General features: G+C 49.5%; 1 protein-coding gene across 4 annotated transcripts in view; it reads right to left on the bottom strand.

Moving 5' to 3' along the window:
- Window positions 1–26897, bottom strand: part of SLC5A6 (solute carrier family 5 member 6) — a 327265-nt gene that overhangs the window by 19060 nt on the left and 281308 nt on the right. For all 4 annotated transcript variants that reach the window (XM_086928095.1, XM_086928097.1, XM_086928096.1 and 1 more), the window contains exons 12-13: window positions 12550–12636; window positions 5131–5312 (exon numbers count right to left, since the gene is read on the bottom strand). In XM_086928095.1, coding sequence (XP_086784221.1) covers window positions 5131–5312; window positions 12550–12636 — 269 coding nt within the window. The remainder of the gene's footprint in view (window positions 1–5130; window positions 5313–12549; window positions 12637–26897) is intronic.

Below are 26897 nucleotides of genomic sequence, written 5' to 3'. Positions count from 1 at the left end.
GAATTTGCAAGGCTTTTTAAATGCTAATTCCTAACTATATCAGGCGTGAAACCTATATTTTTTTTCAATAAATTTCAAAGGTTTTGTAAATGCTAATTCTATTAGCGGATAACGTTTATATATGTTATTATCCTTCTGAGACCACCTGAGCAGCCATCTTGTTTCTCAGGAGAAGTGAGGCACAAGAGAGCACAAAACAAGAGTGGAAAACGTCCAAAGGGGGCAGGGTTGAGACCCCCTGACCCCCTAGGCCTTCTCAGGGGGTCCCAGAAGGACCACCAAGTGCAAAAAAAGTATTTTTTTTTTTTAAATCGCGGGGTACGCGCACCGCGCGATTTTTATTTATTTATTGCCCTTGGGGGCCCTTTTGGGACCCCCTAAGAAGGACTAGAGGGTTGCGGGGTCTCTACCCTGCCCCCTTTTCGTGTTTTCCACTCTTGTTTTGGGCTCTCTTGTGCCTCAGTTCTCTTGAAAAACAAGATGAAGATGGTGGCCAATACTTCCTGGTTTGGACAGTTTGGAATGTTGACAGTCGACTGCCAGCCAATCAGAAACTCGCTCGTGCACGTAAGGGTACGCGCACGTACGTGTACGGTACGCGTACCGTATGCTTAAAGTGCGCGTACGGTGAGCGCATATAGATATATAATTTGGTCAAATTCAATTTTCTCAAAAACTACTGGAGGGATTTTCGCCAGACATAGCAAAGGCACATCTGCATACCAGGCCCTACCATTTTGCCAAGTTTGGTGTAATTCCATTCAGCCGTTCGGGCTGCAGCCGTGTCTAAAGGTCCCTATGGAAATTAACATGGGGAAAACACGTTTTGGGACCCCCCTTTCGGCCCCTGCTTGATAAATCCCCCCGAAACTTTCAGGGAAGGAGCGGAGCTGGCCAAAATTCTGGAAAATTACACACAGATTCCTCAATCGGCGCCAAAGTTATTCCCAATAGAATGTTGAGCGCATACAGATATATAATTTGCTCAAATTCAATTTTCTCAAAAACTACTGGAGGTATTTTCACCAAATATAGAAAAGGCACTGCTACATACCTGTCCCTACCATTTTGCCAAGTTTGGTGTAATTCCGTTCAGCCGTTCGGGATGTAGCCGTGTCTAAATGTCCCATAGAAAATGCAATTTGAAAATTTTCAAATTCAATTTTCTCAAAAACTACTGGAGGGATTTACACCAAACATACAAAAGGCACTGCTGCATACCAGTCCCTACCATTTTGCCAAATCTGGTGTAATTCCGTTCAGCCGTTCGAGCTGTAGCCTTGTAAGAATGTCATTATGGAAATGAACATAGGGAAAACACGTTTTGGGACCCCCCCTTTTCCCCCTCTTGACGAACCCCCCCGGAACTTTCAGGGAAGGACCGGAGCGCAGCGAGGCACATTTAAGGAAAATTACAGGCAGATCCCTCAATCAGCGCCAAAGTTATTCCCAATAGAATGTTCGGAATTTCCTATGGTAACTAGGTTATATATATATGGCGGATGGCTGGTGGAATACTTAAATAAGTCACCGAAAAATTCAGCACGGAATCTGGGCTCACTCTCGTCATTTTATTCGACTTTGGATGTGAATGGCGTCTTCTGCATATATATATATATATATATATATATACACACACACATACAATGTATTGGGGGGGGTTTGGGGGAAGACCTCAGCCCCCCCAAAACCCTCAAACTTACCTTATTTGTGCGGTAAAGGCATATGCTGGAAAAGCATATGCGTCTTAAAAACATGTGGAAAAAAATGTTTGGTAAATGTACAACGTGGTAATAACTTCGTTGTACAGATGGTTTCCTTATTAATGACACGTCATCTTTTTAATAAAGTGGTAATCTACACTGAGGTATCCACACACTGACAATAACTAATACCATTATTACCTCGAACACTACTCACAGAAACACAAGAAAATAATGCACAACAACAATCTTACCAGATTGTATTTATTTTGTAAACACAGCTAAGGGGTACCTGGGATCATTCCTGCTTGCTACACTGATGAGCACAGATGTCTCCACTCACTGTCAGACTGATGTGAATCCCAACAAGGGCTGCCGACATGGCCACATCGATGACTTTTTAAAGCCCCGTTGAACCAGTGTGCCATATTGGACACCTATAAATGTATTATTTGGTCACAGTGATTCATGACTGTAGATCTATCAATAGGCGTTTCACCCGTGTATCAATGCACTCCAGGAAACAGCTTTGGTGGGAGTGAAGAGGTTGAGGTCGATTTGAGTGTTTGTAGTGAGAGTTAAACTGGCGCAGGCTGGAGTCTAATAAAATATATACTATACCGAACAGACCAGCTGGCTGAGCAAAGTAGCTGTGCTCCGAACTACACTTTTTGAAGGTTCATGCTTATGTGCACTTCCAATACAAGCTTCAGCGTTTTGGCAACAAGACTATGAGACTATGAAGAACCGATGGGAGAAGGTTAGGGTCCCCTGGCGGGCAGATACACTGTCTCAGGCATGCAAGTGGGTCACTCTGGGGCCAGCCAGCCCCAGAAGTGCTGTCAAGTTGCATCAGTGTCTTCTGCTGGCTGGTTCAGTGAGGAGAGTGGGCACAACGTCTGAGATATCTGGTATACTGACAGCTCCACACAAGCACTGCACTGTTTGGATTACGGGAAACCTGTAGATTTGCATCAAGTATTTAAAACACTTGCCATATAGTAGTAAAAACTATCAGTTTGAGGCACAGGGAAACTCTGCAAGACTACAAGGGCTACTAAACTGAATAGTAACATCAGTACTAAACAAACACAAGCCTCAGGGCACACCCAAGCAACCCCCTAAGTGTGCATGCCCCTGCCTTCCTGACAGGACTTACTGCTTTAGGATTCTCAGTGTCCATGTCACATCACAACTTTGAATCACTGCTGTTATTGAAAGGGGGTGGCGCCTAGCCCCTGATACAGCAAAGAGAGAGATCAAGGCTCTACTATGCCTGCAGGTGTCAATACCTTTCAAAGCAAGGTGTCAGTAGGGGAGAATGTGGATTCATTGCCATGACCGTGGTCACATGCTGATCAGAGCAGCCGAACCAGAGATAATACAAACAAACAGGCCTTACGGTATGTCTGCCATAGTAGACACTGGCGAGTCCTATGTGGCAGCGTTGCCTTCCTACTTTCACTCTGTCCTCCATCCCAGCCGCCATCTTACCCTCTGCCCTGCCTTATACAGCAGTGGTGATCAAACCTTTGTCAAGGATCGGCTGGTCATCGGCATTAGGAGGTAAGGGAGGGGGCTTGCACCACATGGGTGTCAGTATAACCCCTCCCAGGGGCGAGTCCTCCACCCCCCACTCAGCACCCGAACTGCGTCCCTTTTCCCATTGATCATTCCAGTGACAACGAGATATGGTGCATTGAAAAGGCTGTAGTTTATTATAAAACATGGTTGTACATCTCGCAATTTTAGTTGGTTTATCAAACATCCATATCATTGTACATCCTGCAATGTCCTTTAACATTTTGTTGTTGCTCATTGAATGACAGCACTGTCTTTGTTCGAGGTGCCCCTTTTTGCAAGCCCTCTGTGTTTGCGTTCCCAGGTTTCTGTTTCGACCAGGAGGGGTTTGTATGCTCAACAGGGGACCTTTTGAATCCCCCCCAGCCGCTTACAGCCTCCTATGCTGATAGGGCGGCTAGTGGCTGCCTAGGGGGCGACCAATCTGGTGCGCCCCTTTTTCGCTGGCTTGTTGGGGGTGGGTTCCCCCCTCCAGGCAGCATTCGACACTGGCCCCTATCGGTCCTGCTTTGCCTCCCCCAGCCCATGTTTCATCTTGTGTCAAACTCATTCCTTGGCTGAATTAACCATCCTCGGATCATTCCAACAAGCCCTGGATGACCACACTGTTTGGTGCTCGCATTATAATGCCCCCACTGACCAGGCAGGGTCACGTGTGGATCACAGGTGCAAACTACAGTGCCCTACTTCAGTTCTATGAGTTTGCACTCACTTTTTTGTTTTTGGGGGGGGGGGGGGGGGGGGGGACACGGGGGGCGTTCCTTTGGGTCGAGTTTATGCCACATAAATCAGAGCGCTTTACATGAGCACCAGTTGCGTTACAGACTTGCAGATATTGATCAGTTATACATGTTCTGTGACATTGATTTTAACTTACACATGCAGTGCATGAATCCCAACTGCCTCCCCAAACCCTTTCCAAATCTGATCAAAGTAGAAAACATACCACTGATTATAAACACCGTTACTTCCCTATTTATATTCCTTGCTGTGCTCGGTGGTCTTCCAACAGAGCACATATAATGCAGGAGAATTCATTCTGCCCACATCTGCTTCAAACCACAGATCAACACCTTGCCTCAGTCCAGGAAGGCGTGGAAAGGAGGCAAGCAAGAGTCAATGCTTGAATTCTAAACCCTCTCGCATTCCCTGGATGGGGGCAATTAACATCATATAATTCAGCACGTCAGTATGTGCATTACTCTTTTTGAGTTGGAAGTTCCATCTTTAAAAGCAGGCCCATAGACAGCACTGTGTTAGAAGACCAAGCAAGCTGGAGTTCTGAGCCAGAGTCTGCCCACTTGTTCAGGATGGTGACCTTGTCTTGCGTTGCCATCAGTTATCAGCACCTGAACCTTTACACTTTTGGCGTGTGAACAAACAGCATTAGGAACTGCTGTATTTGTTACTATGATCACACGTCGCAGGTTTGTGTTTACCTTTGCTGGAATTCAGATTCAGGACCTCTGGAATTTTGCGATTTTGCAACTGCAGTGTTTTCTGCATAGCTATGGATTTGGCATGTTTACCACATTATTCGGTCTTCCCTTGCCGCATATTTCCAGTGACCCTAGCCTGATTCCAGCGCATCGAACATTTGGCAGCGTCTGTTATCGGAGCTCCACGCTAACAAAGGATTCTAACATGCCCCCGCCCCAGCCTTGGAACCTTTAGCAGTCTCCTTCGTGCATTTCCCTCCTCCTGTGTGAACTCGACAGACACACTTCTATCTTTTCCCACGTCCTAATCTCCGCTCAGCTGCTCTATTGTGTCCACCCGGCCCAGCGCGCTCACAATGTTGCTCAGCTCAGTCAGACACCGCCTTGTTCGCGCCGTATCACAGTACCTCTTCCTGACGGGCGCTGTGGTCAGCAGCGTGGTCATGACGGCGGTGGTGAAGTTCCCAGCCTCGGGGTTCACGGTGCTGTTCAGCAGCTGAGACGGGGCAGACTTCACGTTCATCACGAAACTCCCAATCCCGACCCAGAAGGCCATGGCGAGGCCGGCGAGCAGGCCAGTGAGAGCGCCCTGGGGAGGAGAAGGCAAGAGTCACTACCATGACCACATCGCTTACAAACAAGGCATGCAACACACGGAAAAAAACACAGCATCAGAGAAAACACGGGAGCAAAAAGTCCTGCACAAAGCTGTATGCTCTGCTTTCGAAGGCAAGCACTGCCAGCAAATCTCAAAAAAGTACAACAAATACATAAAATCAACATAGAAAAATAGATCACATTTATAATTTCGATATAGCTTTTTAAAATCACAAGCACTCCCCCCACCACATAATGACGAAATGAATTTAGAAATCATCAGTCTCAGCATTTTGACTTGAATGCTGCTTGTTAGCAGCAATTACAAAGCTTTTTTCAGAAGAAATAAAATGTGACGCTCTGAGGGAAAAGCGCCTTGGAGACATGTAATGGTGAGACGGAGCCGGTGACTTCCTGCTGCCACCTTACCTCGGTGTGAGCAGAAGGTCACGCTTCTAAAAAAAAAAGAAAAATAAATTAAAAATAGGAACCTCGGCTTCATAACTGTAATGGTGTCTAGGTGCTACTGCCATACACAGCGGCGCCGTATTATAAATAATACTCAGGACACAGATCGCTGGTTGCTGCATGGCTCCGACTAACTCCGTCGGCCACGCCTCCTTTATTTTATAGCTGGCGCGTGATGACACGTGCCAGCGCGACCTCGTCGGCGCGGTTGGGCTGCACCACTACCCTGCGCCCGAGGACACTACATTCCTTCTAACCTTTATCGAATAAAACAAATTAGAAAACACTAGAAATAATGCAGATCTGTTACCAGTCACTAGAATTCCAGTCTCTGGATGATCACACCAGGAAATCAGCTAGCCGGGAGGATGGTGCTGGATTCTTGCGCAACCCGCACCCTGATTGCTCCCCTTGTGATGATGGCACAGACGGTGTCATTCTGGGTGGTGTTCCGTTTGCCTGGGATCTTACCGGAGAGCTCGGAAGGCTCTCCCCTAGAGTTGTCGGCATTGGTTGAGTGTCCTGGCTCATTGCGTTCTCATCTTCATTGGGGTACTGCCCTTGCAGTCCAAAACCGTCCTCATCTGTCGGCTGACTTGGCCTGGTCCTCGGGAGCTCTGGCTCCTGTCGATTGGGTGTTCCGGGGTATACCTTCTTGAAGAATGAGATGCTGCGAGTGACTACTTCGGTTCCCCTCTGGGCTGTCACCATGGTGCCAGTTCGGCGAAGGACTGTCCAAGGCCTGTGTTCAAACGGGAGTCGGAATTTGCTCCCAGGATACCTATCCTTGATGTACACACTGTTTCTTACTTGAATGTCGGACTCCTTGGCTCGTCTCCGGGTACTAGCTTTGTCATTAGAGTTGGTCCGGTTAGCCAGTGTTCTCTCGGCATCCACTTGGGCAGGAATCCAGCTTGGGTGATTTGGGATAGTGTCTCTCACCACTCGGCCCATGGTTGCCGGCCCTGCTGCTGCTTCAGTTGTGAGGTGAGGCGTCAGCCGGTACTCCCTCAAGAAACTGTAGATGGCCCTCTCCAGTGGGGACCCGTCCGCATGCGCAATGCGTATCGTCTTTTGAGCGTGCGCATGAATCTCTCCACTTCCGCATTGGGTTGTGGTCAGCGTGGAGTTACCTTCCGGTGGTGGATTCCCCAGCTCTTTAGGTAGTCTGCGAATTCCTGTCCCTGGAAGGGTTGGCCGTTGTCTGTCTTGACCACCTCAAATATTCCATGTGTGGCAATGATTTTTCCGAACTTGGTGATGACCTCGGTGGCTGTCTGACTTCTGACAATCTCTACCTCTGGGTACTTTGTGAAATCGTCAATGATTACTAATGCATAGCGTCCATCGGGGAGGTGTCCAAAATCTGCACTTACACATTCTCACGGCCTTTGGGGGTTGTCTTCAGTGTTGGCAGGGTGAGGGCGTTCCGGCTGTCCGGTGCTTGACATTAGGTGCAGGTTCTGACTGTATGCTCTACCATAGTGTCCATTCCTGGGAACCACACCTTGGCCCTCAGCCGACTTGGTTTTCACCATGCCTTGGTGACCTCGGTGTGCCAAGTCTACAGCTTGCTGGGCCAGGCTAAATGGCATCACCAGTCGCGGTCCTCGTAATAGGCAGCCTCGGCTGTCGATGGACAGTTCCCGCATCATCGCCTCTAGTGTCGCTTTGGCTTGCGGCGTCCGCCTGCTCAGAGTGGCTTGAACAGGGCGCCATTTGATTGGACGGCATCAGTGGCCAGAGGCCGTGACCTTTCCAGTACGAGCCGGACATACTCTTCAGTGTCCTCTGCATCCTCTCTCTCCGCTTTTGTGGCTGCTCTGGGGTGTCTCGAGAGGTAGTCTGCTGGATTCGATGAGCCGGTTTGTACCCTACCCGATAGTCATACCCTTGCAACTGAAGTATCCACTTCTCAATCCTCGGTGGAGGTTTGGATACAGAACCTTGAAACAGGGGGATGAGTGGTTTGTGGTCTGTGGATACCGTGAAGGGATGGCCATATACATATACATATACATGAAAGTGCCGGCAGGCCCAGTGGATGGCGATTGCCTCCCGCTCTATTTGTGAATATCTCTGCTCTGTGTCCGTTAGGGAATGGCTGGCGTATGCAATTGGCGCCCATTCTCCATTGCTCTGTAGCTGGGTTAGGACTGCTCCTAGTCCATAGGGACTGCGTCCACTGCAACGTTGGTGGATCTGGTAGGTTCAAAGTAGGACAGGGTCATGTCGGCCGATAGGGCTGAATTTGCGGCTTTGAAAGCTTGTTCCTGTTCCAGGCCCCACTGCCACATGGTGGTGGATTTCGTCAGCTCCCTGAGGGTTTTGTGATGTTGGAGAGGTCAGGGACGAAGCGTCCGCAAAAGTTCACCATCCCCAGGAAGCTCCTTACTTTCGAGATGTTGGATGGGGCTGGGCATCTTGGACATCCCTCACTTTATCGGGATCCGGGGCTATTCCCTGATCGGAGAAGGTGTAACCGAAAAAGCTAATCTTGTTTTTCAAGAACAGACACTTCTCCCGGTGTAGGGTCAGACCGGATTCCTTGATCCTTTGGAGGACTCCTCTCAGTCTCTGATGGTGATCTTCCATCGATTATGCGTAGATTAGCAAGTCATCACTTACATTTAGAACCCCTGGGAGTCCGCTGAGGATCTCACGGATGGTGTTTTGAAACACCTTGGCGGCACTTGAAATTCCAAAATTAAGGTGTCGGTTTCTTCTGCGGCATACATACGTGGAGAAGGTGGTTATATATCGAGAGTCCGGATGTAGTGGTAGTTGGTGATAACCGGACCGGAGGTCCATCTTTGAGAACCATCTGGCGCCGTTCAATTCTCCCAGTATATGTCGTCGATGGTTGGGGTTATGTGCCGTTCTCTCTTCACCGCTGCATTTGGAAGGCGCATGTCCACGCAAATGCGGACTTGCCCCGGCTGTTTCGGTTTCCGGGCCCCTACGATCGGAGCCACCCAGACCCGCTGACCTTTTCGAAAATACCTTGTTTCTCCGGCGCCTCTAGCTCTTCTTCAACCCTCTTCCTCAGGTGGAATGCAATGCGCCTATGTCTCAGTGCCACTGGTTGGACTGACGAGTCAATATGGAGGGAGACCTTTTTCCCTTTCAGGCATCCGATGCCTTTGAAGACGTCTCCAAATTCTTCTATGATGGCCTCTAGCTCCTCTTCTACTACTGCCATGGCGAATGATAGGAGTCTCAGCTCTTCCGCCGACTGTCCGGTTATTAGCATACCACTGCCCTCCTTCGTGACATACATGGTGGTGAGGATTTTAAGGTTTTGGTGTTGCAGCTCAGTCTTGAAACATCCTATCAGCGAAATGGGTACCTTCTGGCCATTCGCAAACACTCTGATCCTTGCCTCGCGTAGGGGGGACAGATTGCTAAGCTGATTGTATACGTTAGCGGCCATCAGCTCAATGGATGCTCCAGTGTCGATAGTGGCTCTCACCTCCTGCTGTTCAATTTTGATTCGGCACTTAGGAAGACGTCGCTTCCTTCGTCGTGGCTGATCAATCGCGAACACATAGTGGACTGGGTAATCGCCTGTGTCATCGTCCATGTCCTCGCTGTCTCTTTCCTCTACTACTGCTTGAGCAGCTTCTTCCTTTGCTTTCGCCGACCTGCATACCGCCGCGTAGTGGTTCATCCACCCAAACGCACTGCACTTCTTTCCTCTCGCCGGGCAGTCTTGCACGCGGTGGGGCGGGCCTCCGCAGTATCCGCATTCCTTCTTCTTGTCCTGCTGTTTCTTCCCGGCAAATTGGCACGCTTTTGCCCTCACCACATTTGCTTTCTCCGCCATGTTGACTTGCCCAGTTTTGACGGGTCGGTGGAGGGCAGCTTCAATGTGGGAGGCTCTGGCCTGCGACAGTCCCTTGGAGCGGCCCAGGGAGATGATTTCGGCTAGTGGCTTGCCATCTTCCTGAAGGATGGTGACTCTGAGTTTGGATGAGTAACACCCTTGGATTATCTGCCCTCGAATTTCCTCTTGCTCATCACGGAATTCGCATGTGCTAGCCAACTCCTTTAGCCTTCCATGGAAAGCGTCCAACAACTCCTCTGCTTCCTGCTTGGCCCGGTGAAAGATAAATCTCTCATAGTCCCTGTTCGCCATTGGTTCAAAGTGTGCGTTTAAGGCGTTGAGGAGGGTGAGATAGGACTTGGGCGTAGTTTCTACTAATGTTTTGTAGATACGGTGGATGTCTTTGCCCCCTAGGTGGAGAAGTAGAGCTCTGCGCCTCTCACGGGCTATGCCCGCCCCTTCGAAGTAGATCTGGAGACAATCAGTCCAGTCTCTCCAACGCGGAGCAAGGGATGATTGAGCCCCATCCACTACAAAAGGCTCAATGGCGGGGATTGACGCCATCTTGGAGCATGCATGAGCACCCCTCGCGGCACGTGCACTACTCCTCTCCTGGGTGAGCCGGTATTGGCCTGGCCGAGGGTGGCTGTGATTTTGCTGGGGGCTATGATACAGGGGCACACCAGGGTCGAAACATCGATGAATCCATAGGTTCAGAATCACCAGGATTTCCACAGTAACCAAAGGAATCCTTGGTTGAGAACAAACCATCATCTGACCAAGCCCCAATCCTACCTGTATATACATCTGTATAGATTCATTTCCCGCACTGTACATATTATTCTGTTCACTGAGCACTCATTCACAAAAAGTCACAAAATTGTTTATCACGGTCTTGCTATGTATTGATGAATTAATTTACGAATGAAGTAATTCAGTTTTGTAAAGAAGCTAACATGTATTAATGTATATAATACAAGACTTTTGAACAGATAACTGCGTTCCTCCGTGTTTTGAGCAATTGATATCTCACTAAACACTACTCCTTGTATCAGAGATCTGATTTGTGCTTACTTGCATTTATGAGCATTGTACAAATAACCTGTCTTACCCAACAGAACCAATTTTTGTTGAACTATGATGTCGCTGTGGTCTTCTTCCCGGGATAGGTCGTACTCACACCCCCTTGGGGCTGTTCCTTACTCACTCCTCTCCTCTACAGAGGTCAGCTTGTGGGGCACACCGGCGTAGGCCTGGACCTGGGCGCAGCATGGGTCTTCCTCCCTCCGCAGAGCACTCGCAGATGCTACCGGGATCGCCTCAGCTGCAGCACGCCTGTTTTGGGGTCCTCAGCAGGTGACCACGAGGTCGGGCGTGAAACCAAAGGCCTAGAGCCTGTGTCACTTGGACAGCGCACCACCAGTCATTGGAGGTGCCACTAGCACAGCATGGGTTCTTTTAACCCCTCGTCGCCAGTGTAATGGTGTCTAGGCGCTAGCGCATTACGTAGCGGTACCGTATTATAAATAATACTCTGGACACAGACAGCTGGTTTGCCTCGTGGCTCCGACTAACTCCGTCGGCCAAGCCTCCTTTATTTTATAGCTGGCGTGTGACGACACGCGCCAGCGCTAGCGTGACCTTGTCGGCGCGGGTAGGCTGCACCGCTACCCTGCGCCCGAGGACACTACAATAACCTATGGTCTCGAGCGAACATGAACATGTTTTTCTCTTCCGGATGTAGAACTTATTTTTTTTTAAATGTGCTCTTCTGTTTTGATTTAATTCCTGATGCACAACTACTCGTTGGTAAAAAAAAGTGGCCTATCGGGGCACTTTTGACCCAGTACAGGCACACTGCAGGGGTTTGCATGGTGGAGACGACTGCATGGATCTGAGCTTGCTACAGGCCATAATTGGTTTAATATTATTCGTGAAATCCACAGTAAAAACCGCCGAGCAGATCATAAAACAAGCCCACAAACAGCCAAACGCAGCCCACACACTGATTTGTAGGACCAGCCCCTGGGCAATGCCTGCTTGAGTGCCCCATGTGCCAGTTCAGCCCTGGTCACAGTCCAAGCGGGAGTGCAGGGAATTTCATGTCTGGACCAGCAAGAGCCCAGCTCCAGATCTAAGGGGTCGAAGTGTCCTATGCAATCAAGAGCGGCCATCTTGCTCTACGTTGACTGTGCTCTCGAACTCCACGTCTGAGGCCTGGTGAACGTCTGACATCATGTACCACTGCATGATGACACCTATCTGCTGATGGGTTAATTAGGAGGGAGCACATTTCACTGGATAGAACCACATATATCAGGAAGTTGTCCTGCCTGTCTAACGTCTTTAAACGTGCAAGATGGATCCAATGGTGCACAGGGAACTGAGAGACTTCACAGCAGGATTGGATAGCTCGGGAAAAACACAAAAGTACAGAAACACTTTAGTTTGAATGAAAACCCAAAATAATCTTTGCAAGGGAGAATGGGCAAGTTCTCATGGAAACATTACTACCAGGGAATACAGTGTATGGCTCAGGGAATACAGTGTCTTTGCGCTCCCCCCCCCCCTTCTGGTCAATGTAATAGCCACTAATAATGCCCCCTTGCAGGGCAGATGTTGACAGGTTTAAATACAGTATGAAGGTAAGAAGAAAGAACTTGCAATTTGGAAAAGACTAGACAATTTCATCTGAGGAAATTGCTTTCTTGCTGAGGAGAATGGGTGGGCTTGAGTGAGGGCTATCATTCCTTTAGCCCCTCCCAAAGGTGGAGTCTGCTTGTCTGGGATTCAAACCAGTGACTGGCATGCTGTGGCGCAAGCACACAGACCACTACGTTATCTGACCTGTTAATTCTGATTGAAGGTTGGAAATGAAAGGGACTAGATTTGTGTTGGGTGGTGTCATTAGATACAGGGCGTTCACATCACTTACGGTAGAATTGGCACAAGGGAAGAACATTCCAAGGCAGAAGACACCGAGAAGAGGTCCTCCAACAATCCCAAAAATACTCAGAGCTGCCTGTGGGAATGAGAGAAAGGAAGAGTTATAAAGCTTTATACAGACCCAAAGGTAAAGCACAGAATAAGTTAATTAGGCATTATGAACACAAAGCAAGGGAAGCCATGCAAACCATATGGAAGGCCAATCAACAACAACTAAGGTTGATTCACACATTGTCAAAACATGAAATGAAACAAGGTCATCCTCATGGTCCTCCGAGGCAGGTCAGGTAGGCAACCGGGCAATAGCTCAACAAGTTAGCATATGCATTTTCCGAATACGGCTTTGATTATAATCAATAAAGACAGCAGAGGTGTTCCTTGAGTGGAATCTGGATGCATACAGCATCTTCTGGTATTGAGACTATTGAGTGAAACTCTTTGGTAAGGGGCCTAAGGAGGGCGTGTTTGGATCAGAGACAGCGTGGTGCATCTTGAAGATGTTCTACAACCACCTGTGCAAAAGGAGATAAGCATCAGGCTGTGTGCTTCACTCCTGCTGCAGGTGTAAAGGTCTACATGTGTTTGCCATCTCAGAAAGCCTCATTGGGAAAAAAGACTGTAGTGACAAGCTGTCAAATCACTACAAGAGGAAGCGCTCGTTAATGCATTGATGAGAAATAACCGGGCAAATTCAACCCCAACTTCAAAACCTGTTTCACAATAGAAAGCAAACCATGCAAATGTGAAGTTCAGGGACTACCAAGGGCTGAAAACTACCCATATCCACCACCTCCCCAAAAACACACGACAGCAGCACAAAATGCCTAGGAATGGGTGAAGAGCACAACCAACAAGAACTCCACTGTTTCAGACCTAGAAACATCAGTTACATTCGGACTCAGCTGAGTAAAAGCGGGAGACTCACAACCCAGAGAGAATCATGCACCCCCAAACTGACACGATGAGAATAGCACCAGCCAAGGTTATTGCTCAAAGCCCAAACACAGGAGGGAGCAGACGGAAGAAACCATGGAGCCCTAAAAAAATCATTACGTGACCCACCGGGAAGTGCTGGTAGAAATTAATACCAAGGTGGATTACTAAGGAGCCTGTCGCGAAACCTGTAACTCCAACTACGCCACCTCTGTCAGGAGCACACAATACGGACCCATAGGGGCCGGTTCACAAAGGATGTACCAAGTCTACAATTGCAAACCATGCTTAATATCAGAGTGTAGATTTACCAATATTTGTATTTCACAATCATTTTGAGGCATCGTCACAGAAAGATGCACCACGAAAATGGTTCCAGGCGGATTCCTGGCAAGGTCATGGGACAGTCCATTTGGAATCCCAGTCCTGCTCTGCAGAGTTCTCCTTAAAAAAGGACTCCTCACAGGGGAAACAGAATCCTCTGTGCAAATGCACAATTAGGTTTTTCCTACCAGGGGGAGGGACAAATCTGTGTGGTGAAACTCCTTATCCCGCCGCCACCACAGCTGGGGATGATTCATGGCCCATCCCACCCTTGAAAGTGAATTTCACCAGCACTGGGGTGGAAGGCAAACCCAACCCTGTCCAGGCTGGAATGGGAAACCAGAGTAGTTCATGAATGCCCACAAACATAGTTGTCTGTGGATGTTTCCAGTGTTCCACAGCTAGATACACTTTGGAATGCCAATTTCCCAGCCTTTAAATAGGATTTCGTGGTGGAGATCACCTATAAACGGGCTTACACTTGCAGGAATCCCCTACTGGATTCCCTGCTAGGAAAAGTACGACAAATGTATTTGTAAATTTACATTTGCGAACAAATGTACATTTGTGAATTGTCCTCTAGAAGTTGCACTCCCGCAGTCCCGGCTCTGCACTGAACGCGACTGGAGAAACCGAGACCAGGGTGCAAATGAGCCAGGCTGGTCTACACAACACAGGTACCAGAGGAACACCATCTCAAGCTGCCCAAGGACAGACTTGCCAGCAAAAGGTGACGAAAAACTAAGATGCCAGAGAAGAGAAACAGCTGCAGGTACGTCACTTCCTGTAAACGGGTGGTAGACTAGTGTAATTTTGAAAAAAAAATCCGAACTATGTTAAGGTTTAAACTTTAGTATCAAAACAGAAATGCAACAGTGTATCTATGCTGCTATGAGTTATTTATTTACTTTATTTAAAGTTTTATATAGCGCGAACATGACCCGTTAGGGTATCAGAGATCTTTACAAGGAAAGGTATGTTACGTTCAGGATGGCACAGGTAAAAAACAGGGATGGTGGTGAAGGAAATATCAATAGTGGGACTAAGAATGCAATCTAGGAGGGGGGACTGAGGGCTTATAAAAGGTCCATCATATGTGCCCTGGTCAATGTACACAACAAATAGGTATGCAGTTTCTAGGGGGGGAGAGACAGGTAAAGAGGGAAGATCCTAAGCAGAAAAGTAACGAAAGGAGGGAAGGGAAATCCTTCCTTTCGGAATGAGGGCCCTCACACACCCAGCCCGCTGGGTGTCTTGCTTCATCATTGGGCATGCTCGTCGGCGGTGCAATACCAGACGGGCACCCAATGCTGGGGCTCTTTGGTGTAAGGGGCCTAATAAGTGTAGACGTGCAAGTGTGTTAGTCGAGTAGACTATGGGAGTTAAAACAGGAAAATGCAAGAGTCAGGCAAAATAATTTTAATGATCCTGATTTCCACCCTGATTAAAATCTGGAGTGGCGACTCTCAGCAAGGATGCTGCAGTGTGTTGCGCTCAATCTCATGCGGTCATCATGTTTCTTGCCTTTTAGTCATATGGATCTAGCGGCATTTCCTCAGGGCCTATTGAAATTGTGGTATATCTACACTAAAAACAAAGGTAATGTGATGTTTTAACCTAATCATACCATGAGTTGCACCAAAAAGGTGTAGTACCGGCCGATACGGTTGCCAATCTATAAACTAATCGCGATTGGCCGCATCAAATCACGGCATGTAATGGACACGTTAAGGTCACAAGTGTTGTTAGTGTTGTGCCCAGGTGAATGAAGACCTACCCCGCATTACGCACTTTAGAGGGAAAGGAGGAACACAACTGGCATATACAGGGGAGATACTCTGTTCCAAGGGGCTGTAGGAGATTAGGATCACCTGGGGTACAAGGGAACAATTAGATAACTTCTTCCACATAAGTTATGGCACTGCAGGCAATTAAAGCACTCAACGGTTCTAATGGAAGATAGGCCCCAAAGAAGCAGAGGTTAAAGGTAGATTCCTGGCATACTCTGTCCATATTGGATGCCACGACCTGGTAGTGGGACCTCTATACACTCCTATCTCAGGCCAGGAGCAGTTCCTTCAGACAGTAGTCTCAGAGGTGATGTTCACACAGGACCGCGTGATGGGAGATTTGAACCTTATTTTCAACATCAATAAGGATAGGTCTGGTTCTAGGACTGATCAGGCCAGGGCCTTGTCAAAGGGAGGAGGCTTGTGGCTCCAGGAGATGGGGTTACTGGAACTGTGGAGCGAGGCCTATCAACAACCTACCCAATAAACATTCTACTCGCATGCCCACAAAACTTATGCACATCTTGATTATTTACTAGGGACCAGGGAGGTCCATCGTATCATGAGGGACACAGAGATGAGCCAGTGGAATTAATGGACAATGACGCAGTGAGCCTCACACTGGAAGTCCCACCCCAGAAGCACCAACATGGGAACTGGTGTCTTAGGGAGACCATGCTCCACAGGCCCGCTGTAGTACAACAGCTAACAGTCGCTACATGCAATTATTTCGAACAGAATGACACCCCTTACATCGCAATTTCCACTCTCTGGAAGGCTGTGGTTCGGGGGGGAACTAATAGCGATATCGGTAGACAACAACAAAACACATAGAGGGGAAATGTGGCACCTACTATGCACAGCGGAGGATTAATTAGCAGGGCTAAATCTTGACAGGGCGGAATACTCCTAAAGAACAAGTTACTTACCTTCGGTAACGCTTTTTCTGGTAGATACAATATCTGCCTGTGGATTCCTCACCTTGTGAATATCCCCCTTGCGCCAGCAACATTCGGAAATTCTTTGTGTAGCCTCGCGCCGACGTGGACTTGGACGTCATAGACACAAGACATCGCTCGCGACTCCGCTGACGTCACCGACGCCTACAATAGGCCCACGCCGGCGTGATGACATCAGTTCCGCCCTTTTTTCCGTGCCTTCGAGGCACACGGACGGACCAATGACAGTAGATATATACACAGTATACGCAGTACAAATATCATGAAAACATCAAGGAAACACACAGAGTGAAACAAATGCAATAAAACATATGAAATAAACAATTCCTTGACAATAAAATAAATACATTACAGTAAACTCTGGTATAGAAGAAAGGACAACGGGGAGGCGGGAGGGTCAGTGAGGAATCCACAGGCAGATATTGTATCTACCAGAAAAAGCGTTACCGAAGGTAAGTAACTTGTTCTTCTGATAGATACATCTGCCGTGTGGATTCCTCACCTTGTGAATAGAGTCCCACAGCAGTCCCCACTCCCGGAGGAGTGTGTCCACTCTTCTAAACCAGGAAATCCTGGAGAACAGAGCGAGCAAAGTGACCGTCCCTCCTCACTTCGGAATCCAAGCAGTAATGCTTCGCGAAAGTGAGGAGGGAAGACCAAGTTGCCGCTCTACAAATATCCTCTACAGGAACACCTCTGGCCAATGCCGAGGTTGAAGACTTAGCTCTTGTAGAATGAGCCCTTATACCCTCTGGTGGTTCCTTACCGGCCAAAGAGTAGCAGATCTTTATACAGAGGACGATCCATCTCGACAAGGTTCTTTTATGGACCGCTCTTCCTTTCTTGCAACCAGCGAACCCAATGAAGAGCTGGTCATCCAAACGAAAGTCTCTAGATCTGTCCAAGTAAAAAGACACCGCCCTTTTGGGGTCCAGACGGTGCAGTCTCTCTTCCTCCTTAGAAGGGTGAGGGGGAGGATAGAAGGCAGGAAGGGTAATGGACTGTCCTAGATGGAAGGGAGTTACCACCTTAGGCTGAAAAGCAGCCCTGGTCCTAAGAACCATTCGATCAGCATGAATGGTCAAGAAAGGCGGCTTGTGACTAAGAGCTTGAAGCTCACTTACCCTCCTTGCCGAGGTTATAGCAACAAGGAAGACTGTTTTGAGAGACAGAAGCCTCATAGGACATTTATGAAGAGGCTCAAAGGGAGCACCCATCAAAAAGGCCAATACAAGATTTAAGTCCCACTGAGGCACAATAAAAGGAGAAGGAGGGAACTTATTTGTGAGGCCCTTCAAAAACCTTAAAACTACAGGAGACTTAAAAAGAGATGGCTGGTCAGGCAAGCCGAGAAAAGCCGACAGCGCCAAAAGATAGCCCTTTCCTGTAGCAACAGCAAGCCCCTGTTGCGCCAGAGAAAGGGCAAATTGGAGAACATCAGACAAATGGGCTCTCAAAGGGTCAATAGACTTCTCCCCACACCACGTGACACATTTTGACCATCTATAAGAATAGATAGATTTAGTGGAGTCACGCCTGGCTGACAAGATGACATTCACAACGTCAGGTGGGAGGAAAAAGGAAATCAGGTTGCCCCGTTTAATCTCCAAGCATGAAGGTGTAATGTCTGGAGGTGGGGGTGTAGAACCTGCCCTCCATCTGAGAGAGGAGGTCTGCCCTGAGAGGGAGACGAAGCGGCTGGTGAGAGGATAGGTGGAGAAGATCTGTATACCACACCCTTCTTGGCCAGTCTGGGGCGACCAATATGACTTGTGCCCGGTCTTGGCGAATGTTCCTCAGAACCTGAGGAATCAAAGGTATGGGGGAAACGCGTAAAGGAGTTGACTTCCCCAACTCAACTGAAACGCGTCCCCCAAGGTTCCTTGCAACGGATACTGGAGACTGCAGAACAACAGGCAGTGAGCATTCTCGCGAGTGGCGAACAGGTCCACTCGAGGAGTCCCCCACATCTGAAAGATGTTGTGAACCACTAGCGGGTGAAGCCTCCACTCGTGGTCGGCGGAGAACTGCCGACTGAGACCGTCTGCACGAACGTTCAGAACTCCGGCCAGATGATTTGCCCTGAACCCAGGACCAGAGACGCAGAGCCTCTCTGTAGAGACACTGCGACCCCACTCCTCCCTGTTTGTTGATGTACCACATCGCGGTCGTGTTGTCCGTCAGGACCTGAACCGAACGACCGCAAAGGGAAGGAAGGAAGGAAGGAAGGCCTTGAGCGCCAAACGTATCACCCGCAATTCTAGAAGGTTGATGTGAAGCAAACTTTCCTCTGGAGACCAAAGACCCTTGACCTCCAGATCCCCCAGATGAGCACCCCACCCTAGAGTGGATGCATCCGTTATCACTGTGGCCACCGGAGGAGGCAACTGAAAAGGCTTCCCCTGAGAAAGGTTGACTTCCAAGCCCCACCAAGATAGATCCGCCGCAGCTTCTCTGGAGATCCTCACTGACTCCCTGAGATCTCCGTTGTGCTGATACCACTGCCTGCCGAGGCACCACTGGAGCGCCCTCATGTGCCAGCGTGCATGGTTGACCAACAGAATGCAAGAAGCTAACAGACCGAGCAGGTGAAGGACCTTCAGGACTGGAACGACCGCTCCATTGTAAAATAAAGGAATATTTCCTGTATGTCGTGAATCCTTTGAGGAGGAGGGAATGCACGACATACAGTTGTGTCCAGTACAGCACCTATGAACAGGTTGCGCTGGGAGGGCACCAGGTGAGACTTGGGTACATTTATCGAAAAACCCAACCTGAACAACAACTGGGTTGTATCCTGCAGATGATGAAGCACTCTCTCCGACGACTCCGCTTTGATCAGCCAGTCGTTCAAATAAGGGAATACAGGAATCCCTGATCCCACCACCGTCCCTCAACTTACTCATCTCATCAACGCCTCACTGCTCCAGGGAAAAGTTCCGCCCAGCTGGAAGGCGGCTGTCGTCAAGGCGCTACTTAAAAAACCTTTTCTGGACCCCTCGGACTTGGCCAACTACAGGCCAATCTCTCTCCTCCCCGGAACCAGTAAAATCGCTGAAAAGCTAGTTAACAAAAAGCTTTCGCAGTATCTGGAGACTAACAACCTGCTCAGATGCTCGCAAACTGGATTCCGCCCAGGGCAGGGCACTGACATCGCCCTACTTGCAGCAGTGGAGGAGGCCAGAGCCCTTCTGGACGCAGGAGGATCAGTGGCTTTGATCCTCCTGGACCTCAGTGCGGCCTTCGACACCGTCAACCATCGGGTCTTAATCCAGCGACTCAAGAACCTCGGTGTTGAGGGCACTGCTCTGACTTGGTTCAAATTATTCCTTGTCCACCGTGCCTTTCAGGTCTGGGAGAAGGACACCCTCTCTCCCGAAACCCCCCTCCAATGCGGTGTGCCCCAGGGCTCATCCTTAAGCCCGACATTATTCAATGTCTACATGTCCCCATTGGAGGAGGTTGTCACCCCGTTCGGAGTGAAAATCATCAGCTACGCTGATGACACTCAATTAGTGGTGTCTCTATCTCACCCAAACCAAGAACCATCGGACCTCTACAACTGTCTTGCAGAAATTCAAGGATGGATGAATAGCTCGTCACTGAAACTTAACGGTTCAAAGAAAGATATTCTCCTCCTTGGCCAGAAGGGGCTGTCCCTCTCTCAGAACATCTGCCCCCCCTGCTTGGGTGAACCCCCAGCCCCCGTCCGAGATCAAGAGCCTGGGAATTTGGCTTGAAAAGGACTTGTCTTTTCAAGACTTGCCATCTTGGGTTGGGCAGGACCGGCGAACTCCACCCACGCCACTCCCCCCTCGCTACTCCTCTATTTAGGAGTGTTCCTTGCACCTTCCCGGCGATTGCGAGCAGCCCGGTGGCAGTGGGCTTGCTAGCGGTAGCTGGATGGTCGCTATTCTTAATTTTAATACTACTTTCGTCCTGCTGATTACGAGCGGTGACACGCATTTTTATTGTTGTTATTTTCAGTGCTTTTTAACTGTTGTCTAACCTGCCTCAAAGGGAAGGAAGGAAGGCCTTGAGCGCCAAACGTATCACCCGCAATTCTAGAAGGTTGATGTGAAGCAAACTTTCCTCTGGAGACCAAAGACCCTTGACCTCCAGATCCCCCAGATGAGCACCCCACCCTAGAGTGGATGCATCCGTTATCACTGTGGCCACCGGAGGAGGCAACTGAAAAGGCTCACAGGTCACTAACCTGCTTCCTTGTTTCAGGGGCTGTGCGTGGCTTGTTGTGGGCTGATCGTCTCTGGCAGGCTCACAGCGGCCGCGGCCGCGGCCGCCATCTTGGGTTGGGCAGGACCGGCGAACTCCACCCACGCCACTCCCCCCTCGCTACTCCTCTATATAAACGGCCCAAATGTGTCAGCGCAGCGGACGAGCGCAGCGGGCGCGACGAGCGCCAGAGTTAAGCCCGTCTGCGCCCGTCCGCGGCTGGCAGGGGCTAGGGGCACCCCACTCTGCCCGCTTGATTACCTATTCCACATGTCAACTCTGCTCACACTGGTCCTCTGGCTCCATTTCCCCTTTTGTAGCTACCTTTATGTCTGCCCTTGGTCTGTTTACCTCCCCTCCCTGCTCCCCTCCTGCGATTGTGTCACAGTTGGCACTCTCGCATGTCTCACCATCCCCGACCCTTCCCCATCCCTTCACTCCCCAAGTCCCGGCTTTTAACATCTCGGCCATACTTCTTAACACCAGGTCAGCGGTCAGCCACCAGCATGAACTATTCGACCTTATTGACACGCATGCACCCGACCTTCTGTTTTTAACTGAGACTTGGTTCAAGGCGGACTCCCTACCCAATATTCTAGCTATATTGCACCCCTCATACTCTGCCAACCGAGTTGATCGACCAGAGGGCAAGAGGAGAGGAGGAGTGACCCTGATAGCTCGCACTGATCTCCACTTTCAGATCCTTCCTTCTCCCTTAATGCCGGAAGTAGACTACCTGGTGGCACGCTCGACCTCTTACCAGGCACCCCTGACCTGTGTCCTCATTTATCGTCCCCCTCAACTTACCCCTTCTTTCAACTCCAGCTTTCAAGACCTTCTCGCCACCTTGGCGATAAACAATTCCTCAGTCCTAGCCCTAGGGGACCTTAACTTCTGGCCAAACGACCCAGCCGAAAGCCCCCACTCCAAGGACTTTACCGATCTTATGAACAGTCTCAACTTCACATCTCACATCCACAGTCCCACCCATATCCTCGGTCACACTTTGGACCAGATCTGGACTTTAAATGTCCCCACATCACTTCCCACTGTTTCCCCCTGCCTCTGGTCCGATCACTCCCTTATCTCATTCTCCCTTGCCCTAGCCCCTGATGCTAAGCCTCCACTTCGTAAGAATATCTGGGTCAGGAAATGGGGCAAAGCGGACATGCCTTCTTTTTGCTCATCGCTGGCTGAGACCAGCCCTGACCTCTCAGGCCTCACTGCCCCAGCTCAACTGGCCACCATCAACAACTGGCTGACCCAATCGGGCAATGAATTCGCTCCCCTGAGACGGATTACGGTTAAAAGAGCTCACGCAGCTAACAGATGGTTTAACTCAGACCTTAAGGCAAAGAAGCTGGCTGCGCGGAGAGCCGAGCGAGCCTGGAGGAGAGCTTACTGCCCCACACTGAAAACTGCATACCTCTCTGTTCTCCAAACCTATAAAAAAGCCATTCTTGAGGCCAAGACAGTTTTTTATTCTAATAAGATACTAGTGGCTGAGTCCCAGTCCAAAGAAATTTTTGCCACGGTACACGAATTAGCGTCTTCCAACAGAGCCACGGCTACGATCCCCCCTTCCCAACATCTATGCGACTCGCTCAATGATTTCTTCATTGAGAAGGTTGAAAAAATTAAAACCAATATACCCCCCCCTCACCTACATTTGTCAACCCCTCTCCCCCTTCCACTGCCTCCAAACGGACCATCATCCCTCCACTGACCTTGGACTCTCTTCCCCCGTTGCTCCAACGGGTAAAATCGGGCTCTCCCTTGGACTTTGGCCCTGCTCGCGTTCTTGGAGAGATCTATTTAACTTGTCCCGTCCCATCCCCTCACTCTCCTTAACGACTCGCTCAGCAATGGTGTTGTCCCCAACTTTCACAAAGCAGCGGTCGTTATTCCTATCCTGAAAAAACCTGGTGTTGACCCCTCATCCCCCTCCAACTACCGCCCCATTTCCCTGCTGCCCTACCTGGGAAAGGTTTTGGAAACTCATGTCAGCACCACCCTGAGCGCTCACGTGGAAGCAAATCACTGTCTCTCCCCCCGCCAGGAGGGCTTCCGACCCCTACACTCCACGGAGAAGGTAGTGATTTCAGTAATGGACGGACTTCGCGAGGGCATCGACACCAATCTCTCGCAGGCCCTCATCCTCCTGGACCTGTCCGCCGCCTTTGACACGGTGGACCATTCCACCCTTCTCACCCGTGTCAAGGCGGCGGGCATAGAGGGCTTAGCCCTCTCATGGCTTGAGTCCTTCCTACGCGACAGGGCTCAAGCGGTCCACGTTGCTGGCTTCACTGCCGCCTCCCGTAAGGTGGAGTGTGGCGTCCCCCAGGGCTCATCACTTTCCCCCCTTTTGTTTAATTTATACATCTACCCCCTCATTTTTATGTTGCAGCAGCTGGAGGTCACAGTGTTTAATTACGCCGACGACCTCCAGCTAATCTTTAATCTCTCCCATTCCCCTTCGTCCGCCCAAAATGTTCAAACTGTCATGTTATTCATTCAGGACTGGATGAACTGCAACCACCTCAAGCTCAATCCTGACAAGACTGAGTTAGTCCTGACTGGAGGTGGTTGCAGTCCATGGTCCCCGTCATTTTGGCGCCCATCACTTGGTGTCCCCCCACTCCCGGTCCCCAAAGTCAAGACCCTTGGGATTTTACTCAATTCACAACTCTCTGTGAACTCCCAAGTTAGTTCGGTGGTATCCTCCTGTTTTTTTTCCCTCAGGATAATTAGAAAAATATCTCGTTTTTTTTCCCTCCAGACGTTAAAGGTCATTGTAATGGCTATGGTGCTTTCGCGCCTAGATTATGGTAACATTATCTACAACGGCGCGCCGGCCTACGCCATACACCGCCTGCAGCTAGTGCAGAATCAGGCTGCCCGCCTGATTCATGGACTGCCCAAATACCATCGAGCCACCCCATTGCTGAAGGCTCTGCACTGGCTGCCCGTGAGAGAACGTTCCCTTTTTAAACTAGGTTACCTCACTTTCCAGGCCAGGATGGGCACCGCCCCCGAGTTCATCAATTCTGCCATCAGTCCCTACCTACCGGGCAGAGACCTACGTTCAACCCACATGGCACTTCTGACCGTACCTCGCTTCAAGAAAAAGAAAGCCGGCGGGGCGAAATTTGCGGCCCTGGCACCTGTGTTCTGGAACTCCCTCCCCTTGGCGCTCCGTACCTCATCCTCCTACCTGGAGTTTCGAAAAAACCTGAAAACTTTTCTCTTTTCTAGCGCCTTTGCCACTTAGCATGCCCTCTCCTGCTGCCGTCCGCTGGTTGTAATCTTCAAAGCGCCATGAAACCGCTAGGTATACGTGCGCTCAACAAATGTTTTTAAATTCAAATTCAAATTAAGACTCAAGCCAAAAAAATTGCTGGGACCTGCTTCGGGCTCCTCAAATCTATCAGGAAGATTTTGCCCTTACTTCCTCCTGTCTCCCAGAAACTGTTAATCCAAGGCCTTATTCTATCAAGGCTGGACTACAGCAATACCATCTATCTGGGCGCTCCCGAGGCAACCCTCAACAAACTGCAAAGGATCCAGAACGCCGCGGCCCGGATTCTCACCAATACCCCGGCTAGATCTTCGGCCAAACCAGCCCTGAAACATCTCCACTGGCTCCCAGTGAGAGAGCGAGTGAAGTTTAAAGCTCTGTCTGTCACACAAACTCCTACAGGACAAAGGCCCCCTCATCCTAAATAAATGCATCAGGCCCTACAAAGCCTCAAGATCCCTCCGATCCGACCATGAATACCTCATCACAATCCCCAGAGTGAAGAGGGTGCGCACAGGTGGACGGCGCTTCTCTGTCAACTCAGCCCGCCTTTGGAATTCCCTCCCCCGTGATCTTAGGACGGAACCAGATTACCTCAGATTCAGGAAGCGGCTGAAAACTCACCTGTTCCCCTGATCTCCTTTTCCTCCTCTCTCCCCCTGTTACCCTCTGGTTTGTCCGGATCTTAGCGCTGGGATACTTACGGGTGACTATGCGTTTTACAAAAACCTAATAATAATAATAATAATAATCTTCTGAGATGTGCTGCCACCACTGCCATCACCCTGGTGAAGACTCGAGGCGCAGTAGTAAGTCCAAACGGAAGGACCACAAACTGATAGTGCTGCGAACCCACCGTAAAACGGAGATACTTCCTGTGCGACTTCAGGATTGGGATGTGAAAGTACGCATCCTGCAAGTCGAGCGACACCATCCAGTCTTCTTCCAGCAGTGCCTGAAGAACCTGAGCAAGGGTGAGCATGTTGAATTTATCCTGTTTCAGATAAAAATTCAAGATCCTGAGATCCAGGATTGGACGAAGTCTGCCATCCTTTTTGGGAATCAGGAAATAACGGGAGTAGCATCCCTGACCCCTTTCTTGCTCTGGGATCACCTCTATCGCACCCTTTCTTAATAGAGTTTGAACTTCCTCCTAAAGGAGTAACAGATGTTCCTCTGAGCAATATCCCTGGCAAGGAGGGTAATTGGGAGGGAATTCCCGAAAGGGAAGGGCATACCCATTTTCTACGAGGTTGAGAACCCAAAGATCTGATGTAACAGATTCCCAATCCCGTAGAAAGTGGGTAAGCCGACCCCCCACCGGACCCACATGATCCTGAATGGCGGATCTAGGGCTGCTTTTCTGTGGCTGGGGGGTTGGAGGAGGTGGAGGAGGAAGAGGCTTGACGCCCTCGAGGACATGCCCTTTGCTTTCCCCTGTACGACCTATACAAGGTATTTTGCTGCTGCTGCTGCTGTTGATGCTGCTGCTGACCTTGTCTAAATGTACGATAAGAAGAGCGACCAAAGCCTCTGAATTTCCTGGTCGTAGAACCTCTAACTTGAAGACCAAGAGATCTAGCAGTCGCCCTGCTATCCTTAAATCTCTCCAAGGCCGTATCTGCCTTCTTGCCAAAGAGTCCTTCACCATCTAAAGGCAGATCTAACAAAGCAGACTGTACATCAGCAGAAAAATCTGAGGATTTTAACCAGGCTGAACGCCTTGTGGCAACAGCAGTGCCCATGATCCTTGCCACAGAATCTGCAGTATCAAGGCCGCTCTGGATAACTTGACGAGCTGCCGCTTGAGTGTCAGATAAAACTTCCTCAAAGTCACCTCTGCAGTCTTCTGGAACCTTAGGGATCAACGTACGCACAGAGTCCATAAGAGCGTGGACATATCTTCCCATAAGGCAAGTGGCATTTGTTGATTTTAACGCCATACTCGCGGAAGAGAAAGTTTTCTTGGCCACTTGATCCTGCTTTTTAGCTTCCTTGTCACCAGGTACTTGTGGAAAAGCACCAACTGACTTCTTAGAACATGCCGCTTGAATCATCAAACTTTCAGGAGAAGGGTGAGACGACAAAAAGGCAGGGTCCTCAGGAGCCACTCTATACCTCCTAGCCACACCTTTCGAGACAGCAGGAGCAGAAAGAGGCTTCTTCCACACCTCCATAATGGGTTCAGTCAAAGCATCATTAAAAGGGAGCAAAGGCTCCTCAGCTGAACTCGGAGAATGAAAAACCTCAGTAAGCAGATTCAATTTAAATTCAACAGTAGGCAATTTTAAACCTAAAAGTCCTGCTGCTTTTTTCACTACCACATGATATGGCTGAACATCTTTAGACAGTACATCAGGACCTGATGGTAATACCCACTCTGGGGAAAATTCAAGACCACTAGCCTCTGCTAGATCCTCGAAATAATTTTCATCCAGCTCACCTTCTTCCAAGTCAGAATGAGACTCACAATACCTCTGCTCTTCCAGGAGACGTTGAGCCTCTCTCCTAGATCTCTGCTTAACACTGAGTGCAGCCGGATCCACTGTCGACTCAGACAGCGCCGGAGCCGACGTCGGAATCGAATCCGAAGGCTTAGAAGGATGTTCCAGAGATTTGCTTGGAGCGGGCGACACCGGTGCTGGAGTCGTCGACTTCGGTCGAGCCGGCGCCGACATCGGCGTCGATCTCCGTGGAGCCTGGTACTGCCACAGCGGGGTCGGAGCCGGCAAATACGGCATGAAAGGTGCCGGGGCATATGAATGAGGCACCCCCAAATTAAATGCCATTGGACCCATGG

This window comes from Lissotriton vulgaris, chromosome 6, assembly GCF_964263255.1.
Source record: "Lissotriton vulgaris chromosome 6, aLisVul1.2, whole genome shotgun sequence".
NCBI lineage: Eukaryota > Metazoa > Chordata > Amphibia > Caudata > Salamandridae > Lissotriton > Lissotriton vulgaris.
Note: the sequence above shows the minus strand (reverse complement) of the source record. Positions and strands in the feature narration are given on the sequence as shown.